Source organism: Thalia democratica, chromosome 2 (assembly GCF_965202585.1).
Source record: "Thalia democratica chromosome 2, ktThaDemo2.hap1.1, whole genome shotgun sequence".
Taxonomy (NCBI): domain Eukaryota; kingdom Metazoa; phylum Chordata; class Thaliacea; order Salpida; family Salpidae; genus Thalia; species Thalia democratica.
The window spans coordinates 47,014,087-47,022,278 of record NC_139166.1 but is presented as its reverse complement, the minus strand read 5'-3'; the positions used below and the strand labels follow the sequence as shown (position 1 = coordinate 47,022,278).

General features: G+C 24.3%; 1 protein-coding gene across 1 annotated transcript; it reads left to right on the top strand.

Annotated features, from left to right (window-relative positions):
- Positions 1 to 1,413: 1,413 nt before the first annotated feature.
- Positions 1,414 to 8,174, top strand: LOC145829462 (vacuolar protein sorting-associated protein 72 homolog). The gene is made up of 7 exons (XM_082937259.1): positions 1,414 to 1,584; positions 2,075 to 2,345; positions 3,084 to 3,202; positions 3,678 to 3,750; positions 5,296 to 5,434; positions 5,860 to 6,018; positions 7,766 to 8,174. Exons 1-7 carry the CDS (start codon positions 1,477 to 1,479, stop codon positions 7,881 to 7,883), a joined length of 987 nt encoding a protein of 328 aa, XP_082793385.1. The 5' UTR covers positions 1,414 to 1,476; the 3' UTR covers positions 7,884 to 8,174.
- Positions 8,175 to 8,192: the final 18 nt, after the last annotated feature.

Sequence of the window (8,192 nt, the reverse complement as noted above, 5' to 3'; positions counted from 1 at the left end):
TAAATTATCTGACACACTTAAAAGTAATGAAAAATTTTCTAAAGAATTAGATTTAGATCTAAACTTAAATCCTGATGTGAACATAACTGGCATAGATCATAATGTTAGTTTTGATGAAGAAGGATCAGATAAAAGTTGTATGAATAGTGTTTACAACAGGAAAAATAATGATAAAATAAACTACGAAACACCATACAATGATAATGGTTTTCACTATGTTAATAACCAAGGTTTTATTGTTGTAGAAAATAAATCTACCAATAAAAGCTTTCCTAAAAGTTGTACAACAAATGGAGTAGAAGCTTCTCTGCGTACAAATGAAGCTTATAATTTTATGTCAACTAGTTCACAATATGATGTATCTAATCAGTTTCCACAGCCAAACAGCAGACATTTTCTAGACTTGAAATGAAAAACAGACAAAACTTCATCATCTTCAAATTCTACATATTTTCAGCAAAACAAACAAAAAACTGCAGTAATTGGAAACAACTTATTGTTTCCTCAAAATCTTAGTTTCAATTTAAATGGTGAAAAACAAAAATTCACCAATACTAATAACAGTAGAAATTTTTTAGGAATAATTGGCTTCCCCAAGTAAAAAGTATTAATGTTCTAAAAAACTCATTAAAACTTTAAGTAAGAAAAAAAAGCTTTAAAATATAATTAAAACTTAAAAAAACCTAAAATTAGATTAGTAAATAACATTTTTGTTGATTTTAATGCAGTTTTTCTTAATTTTTTTTTTCTAATAATAGTTAGTATTTAAAGCTAAGACACTTTTTAAAGATATCACCTAAAGCTTATGCTTAAGTTTTTTTAATGTGTACCAATCAGTAGTTTTTTATATTTTGTATAGTTATGTTTGGTTATTTAAGTTTTGCTTTTCGTAAAAAAAAAAGATAATGTTATAAAAATCTCATATTTAAATATAGTTAGATGCTCAAAGCTACCATTAGTCAAAATTATAATAAGTTGAAAAAATATTATTGTCCAAAAATTATTAGACAATATATAAAAAAGTTTAAAGTATTTTTTTGTTAGTTTATTTTGCAGGAAGTATTCAAACTTTTTTAATTTTTTTTTAAACATGTCTAAAAATATCAAATTTTATTTTGTTTATACATAACTTTCAAAATTATTTTTGAAAATTTAAGTTATTTTATTGCACTAATAGTAACAAAATAAAGCACTTTTATATAATATTAAACTTTTATTTAAAACTTAAATATTTAGACATTTTTAAGCTATTAAGTTTGTTTTATAAAAGTTTGTAAAAATACTTAGTATTTTATTTACAAAATCTACACTGAATTTTTTTTAAATCAGTTAAATCTCTTTTGATAAAAAATATTTACTTGAGTTTAACAAAGTTGTTTAAAATTTTAAAAATATGCTAGAATCATATTTATTTCAATTTCATGGTTGTTTTATTTTCTTCAATTGTAACACACTAGATCAAACCTTTTTAGTAATATGGCAGCAAATAGAGAGCGCAGAAGCACTGCTGGTAATAGACTGGCAAAAGTACTTGACGATGAAGATGATGAGTTTTATAAAACAACTTATGGTGGTTTTGAAGAGGTTTTTATAAACTATTTTTTGACTTTTTACTGATTGTCCATGAAATTACGTTTGTAAATGTTTCTAAATTTATTTAAAAGTAAATTTAAACTAAAAATTTCTACAACACATCTTATATTTAAAAGTCATGAAAAGTAAATTTTATAGTTAAATATGTTTTTTTTCTCTTTTCAAATAAAGATTTGTTTACAGTGATTAAAACTGAAATTAACTTAGCTCCACAAAAAAGTAGTTTATAAACTTTTATAAATCTGTAATGTTTTATTTTTTTTTACAAAACTCAGTATTTTCAAACAAATTTTCTTATATTAATTTCAGTAATTAATGTTTTAAAATGAAAAAACGAAAGTTTATAATTGTTATTATTACTTGTAATTTAGAAAAACACATCTATATTTTTTTTATTTACAAAAAATCTCCATGAAAGACTTAATCAAACATTACATAATGTCAATTTTACAAAAACCTGTGACTTTATGAAACAAACTAGGAAGAAGAAGATAACGATTTCAAATCTGCTGGGGAAGATTCAAACGATGAAGTTGATTCGGACTTCGATGACCCGGAAGAGGAGGACGGTCCGGAAAGCGAAGAAGAAACTGGCAAGAGGCAGAAAAGAAAGTTGACCAGAAATGCGTACAAGGAACCGACAGCTAAAAGAAAAAAAGTTGACACCAAAAATAAAGTTGATGGTAGTTCTTCAAAGGAAAAGCAAGAAAAGAAAAAGAAGTCTGAAGCAGTGGTCAATGATGACATTCAACGTAAGATGTTTTTTTTAATTATAAAGCTAATTTTTTCAATTCAAAAAAATATTACATTCATGTCTATTTTCGTAAATTTTTTATCTTTATTTTTATTTGATTTCAACAAGTTTTGGAAATAGAGGTATTTCTAAAGACTTGATTTAAAATTTCAGTATATATGCAATTTTATTTATAATAGTGTATATTTTTAAAATAAATCAAAAGCAATTTAAATACAAGTACAGTCACCTCTTGCGAATCTACGCACTCGTTTAGTTACGCATTCTATAATTCTCAAAAATACAAAGATAGCAATTTCCCTAGACTGTATTTAATCAAATGCACTGTAAAAAGACAGTTGATATAGTAGGTATATTTGCTACCTCTCGTTTGGTTACGTTCTTGGTTTAGTTGCGCACTTTTGCCGTGGACACAATATGCGTAGATTCGCGAGATATGACTGTACTCATTTTTAAAATTAATGTGTTTTAAATTTTTATGTGTACTTAGTTTAATAACAAAACAGCAATGTTTTATTACATTAAGAGTTCTTATACATTATATTTTAAAACAGTTTTCTAAATAGGCTGTAAATTAAAAACCTATATATTAAAAACAACTAATTTAAGCTATCAAGTTTCTTTATAGTATTTTGATGTCTAGAAATTTTGAAATTATAAAACCTAATAAATCTATTTTAAATATAAAAAAAACTAGTTTGATTATGCTATGATTTTATACATTTGTGATTAATAGCAAGGAAGTCTAGCCGAACCGCAACAGCAACAAACTCACTTTTGTTTGAGATGAAACAGAAAGCAAGGGAAGAAGTAGAAAAAAATCGTAGTAAGCAGCCTAAAAAAGTTCAAACAGGGGTAAACACGTTATTATATAAAAAAATTACTTATAGTTAAACTTAAGTTATGCTAGGTAATTTATTCACTTTTTGATTGAAAAAATTTATTTTCAGTCATACTTGGGAAAAATGTTCCTTATTAACTTATATATTACAAGTGAAATCAAACTACATTCAGTAAAGTTTAGTACGACTACTATAACAAAAAATGCACTTTTTTTAAAATTAGTAATAAAAATAAATGAAATGGTAAAGATTGAAAAAATTAGAACAAAAATTTGACAAAGCAGTTCTAATATTTAGTTGAACGTTAGATTTATTTTTTTTAATTTTAACAACTAATTACTAAAAGAATCCCATTTATTTCAGGAGTAATAATTATTTTATACTTAGATATATTAGAATAGCAAAATTTAAAAGAGGTTTTAGTTACTATTTACTAAAAATAAGTTAAATAAGTAGATATTTAGTTTTCATTGTCATTGTGTTATTAGGTTCGAAGGATGACCCAAGAAGAATTGCTTGCAGAGGCTGAAAAAACAGAAAAGAAAAATGTCAAGTCATTAGGTTAGTTAATTTACACATTTTATTAAATAACTATATGTTTTCAACATATTGTTAAAAGTCCTTTTTTTTGTACTATTGGTCCACTTAACTTCAATTATAAATTTACAAAAATTTGAAAAGCTATTTAAAATAAAAAATACTTGCATTACCAAAACTTGTAAATATTATTATAGTTTTAGATTTTTGAACCAGTTGTTGATAAGCTTTTTATTTATTCAGAAACTTAAAAATATGATTAAAAAAAAACTATTTAGTGCATTTTAGTATCATATTGTTTGCTATTTTCATTTTTACGAAATCAATAAATACAATTTAATATTAAAGTGTTTATTGTTTTACTTGTTTTGATATAAATAGTTGGGACACGTTCAAAATCCACCCGCGTTCAAAATCTACCCAGTCAAATTCGATATCCGCTTACCGATCGAGGGTAAGGGTTAGGGGTAACAGTGACAGTGAAAAATAGATAATAAAAAAATTGAAATAAAAAATTAAGAAGTAAAGAAAATATGAAAAAAAAACGGGTGGATTTTAAACCCAGGTGGATTTTGATAGTATACCAAATAGTTACACCAGCGTGCCATGCGAACGCCTTATAACATCGTATGTATTCAAAAAATATTTTGTGTTTAACTTTTAATTTTAGATGCTACTAGATAGCATCTTTTTTGAGTTACTTAGTAATGTTTTGATGTATAAAAAGTTGTCTACTTATAAACATAAACAGTATATATTTTGTGATAGCATTCTTTAAAAGTTTTTAAATTAGAAGATGTATCTTCTTTATATTTGATAATAGAAAAAAAATACTGAGCACAGTTTTCAATAGTTTTTCTTTTTGATTAAAACATGTCTAACAGTTAGATGGTTCTTTTTTATAGTGAATAGGAATAAGTATATGACTTATAAAAAGGCATCAAGGTATTTAAAGTGAGCTGTAAATCGTAAAAACGATGGTAGGAGGACTATCTGTGTTTTTTATTTGTTTTTGTTTTAGTACATATTAGTATTAATTTTATGTCAACTGGGGAAATTTTCAAACTTGAATTTCTGTGTTATTATATACTTATTGTCAGTATTAGATTTTTTTTTTGATCACTTCTTTTTATAAATATTTTTTACAAATTAATAATATGTTGTTTTGTTGTAAACTTAATATATGGTGATCTATATTTTATTAGCAAAGTAGAACAAAGTTTGTAATATCTATACATTCAAATATACTTTATTATTACTAGTTAGTAAAAAAATCTAGATGTTTGTGAAACCATTAATTTTAATAATTTTCAACTATATTTGTTCATACATCACATGAAAATTAAGCCTATTAAACATTATTAAAAAGCCAACATTTAAAGCTAACTGTAACTACGTATTTTTGACCTGGGTTCAACATGCATAGCTTTGCAGCAGACTACTGTACTTGTATTGTAAATATACTTTTGATGAACTTTTTACTGCCTATAAAACATTTTTAGTTGCTGTGTTGCATCCATTTTTCTAAAAGTTATTAAATAATCGTTGTTTGGATTTTATTTAAAACAGAGAAGTACTTGGAGTTGGAAGAAACGCGCAAGAAGAACATCCGGGGAACCAAGCGAGCTCAAATGGACAAGTCTGGTGGAACTATCATGTACCTCGACACTACCATGGGTGATAAAGAAAAGAAAGAAGAAAACGACAAGTTTGCTTGTTTTAAATTACTTGTTAAGTTAAAAATTACTGTTTGTAATAATATTATAACTTTGATGAACTACTGAAACGTTTTAATTAGTATTTTTTTCGGTGTTGCAGAACTTTTACTTTATGCACCAAGTAATTTTTTTATGAAACATAACTAAATATGAACCTAAGATTTAAATGATATGCGGAAGTTTTGTTTGATCTAAAAATTCAGATTGAATCGTTTTTTTATAGTTACTTTGCTTGTATTTTGCGATAAGTAGTAATAACCTTAATTTATATGTTTTTTTTCAAAGAGCATCGATAAAATATTTTGATAAGTTCTATGACATGCCTGTGAATTAAGTTTTGTTATTTTTTTAACTTTTTTCTTCTGTAATTTAAAAAAATATTTATTTCTTAACAATAATTTAAAAACTTTTTTAGAACGAAAGATGACGCAGATAGTGAGGACACAAGAGAAGGAGTTGGATTTTTGATCTTCAGTAAAGATGAATGTTTTGATAAATATTACTCTCTTTGCAAACAGTCTCCTCCTAAAGCAAAGCCCAAACAAATTTGCCCTGTTACTGGAAAACGCGCTCGGTAAGTGTTTTATTTGTAAAGAAATAACACTTATAGTATTAAATTATTAAAAAAGTTTTAGGCTTAGCTAGCTGAAAAAATCCTTGCCAACAAGATAAATTTTTCATCTCTAAGGCTTGTCGTTTATTAGGTTTGAAGTCCTTTTAAATTTTTAGTCGTATAAAAAATTAGAGAAAAACTGTAACCATTTTTATACAATTTAAGAAAGAACCTTGTCTGTTTAAAACTAAACTTTTTACAAAATAAGTTGCAAAATTAGTTCGCCAGATTTGACAGTTAAAAAACTTTATTTAACCTTTAAATTTATTAATTTTAAAATCTTTTTTTTTTTTTCTTTAAAGGCACGAAACATTACAATTAAAATTCAATAGTTGAATATTTTTGTTGAACAGCAATAGTTCAATCGATTGAAAATATAACATATTTGTTGGTTATTAAAAGTTCATTGAAGTGTTTTAATCGTGAAAACATAATTAAAAGATAGTCAAAAACCAGTTTGTTTTGCTAAATATTATTGTTCGTTAAAATATATTAAGTAAGGTATTGTATACTTTTTCAGTTACTAAAAACCTATAAAATTTACAAGTTATAATATTATAAATTTGTCTAAATTCAATATTTAACTGCAAAAATTATATTTCAAAAATAATTTATTAAATATGTATATTTTTCTATCTAAATTATTTCACGCTCCTACACAAAGCTTTTAAGAAAAAAAAGTTTTATTACTGTTTTAGTTCATGTCAAAACATTTTATTTTATTTTTAGTAATTTAAAAATCATTAGTTTTAACTGAGCTTATGAGATGTAAATAATGTTTTTAATTTTACTGACACATGTAAAATATATATTGCATAAAATGAAAATTTTATAATTAAGATAGCCTAAAAAACTAAAGGTCTTAAACTAAACGTAATGTAATTACTAATTTGAAGTAACTTAAGTGCAACCGTAAAATTCATTTACTTTAATTAAGTGCTTGTTCTTCCATGCATAAATTTCAACAATCGTTCATGTTAGGTAAATATGACTAGTTTTGCTCGATTTTATAACTCTAATTTATAAAACAACTATTTAAAAAAATATTTTATAGTAAAAATGCATTATGAATAGAAATAAAAGTTTTAATACAAATAGACCTACTTTTAGGTAATTATTTCTTAAAGGGTAATGAAGTATTAAAAAGCAAAAACACAATAAACTTTCAGTTTTTACAGTAAGTATATTTTAGAATAAGCTTAACACTTCTGCAAATACAAATATTATCTTGAATTCTGAGGTTTTGTTTGAAATAAAAAGGGAGTTAGAAATACTGTTTTTAACTTTCAAATGAAATTTCAAGTATGAGTCAAATAGCAAAGTTTTTGTTACTTTTTTATATAACAAAGAATTTTGTACTTTTTTTTTCTATAAAAATTAACACTTTATTTTGTAAGTTACTATTGTAATTATTTTTTAATTGAAAATATATCAATTCACAATTTTGTCGCGCAATAAGACTTTTTTTTAACTATTTACTTAAAACGCTTTTTATTTCTTTAGTTGTCTCTTGTTTTTAGAATTAAAAAAATTGATAAAAAACATTAAAAGTTTGTTTTTAAAATATATTGATAGACTTGTTTTTATCTTTGAAAAAATATGCATATTATTTTATTGAACTAAAAGCTGCTTGACTATATTTATTTACAATTATCTACGTAAGATAGCAGTAATTTTTTTAAATATTAAAAAATAATATTTCAATTAGATACCGAGATCCAGTGACAGATATACCTTACTACGATCTTGCAGCCTATAAGATAATTCAAGAAATATATGAAAAAGAAGCTAAGTTCAGTAGCTCTGGTGAAGACTTCAAAATTTAGAAGCCTGTTTGAAAACACTACTTTTGAACAATTTTTTTCTAAAGTCTTTCTTTTTTGAATTTTTTCGACCTTTGAACACAAACAAATTGTTTAATAACTTCTTTGATTTTAATAAATAGACATTTTTGTATATCTATAATGGTTAAAATTTTGATTAAACAATAATTAACTTGAGCTATATTTGTTTGCTAAAGATTGCTTTTAATTCGCTCATATAAAACAAATAACAAAAATTAACTATTAGGTGGCTTTACATTTGTCGTTATCAGTGATAATTAGAAGTTCTTTTTACAAGCATAGAATTTTTTA

Coding starts and splice junctions, on each gene's coding strand:
- LOC145829462 (XM_082937259.1), top strand. CDS start 1,477: ATGGCAGCAAATAGAGAGCGCAGAAGCACTGCTGGTAATAGACTGGCA. Junction 1,585..2,074: donor CTTATGGTGGTTTTGAAGAG/GTTTTTATAAAC, acceptor GAAACAAACTAG/GAAGAAGAAGATAACGATTT. Junction 3,751..5,295: donor GAAAAATGTCAAGTCATTAG/GTTAGTTAATTT, acceptor TATTTAAAACAG/AGAAGTACTTGGAGTTGGAA.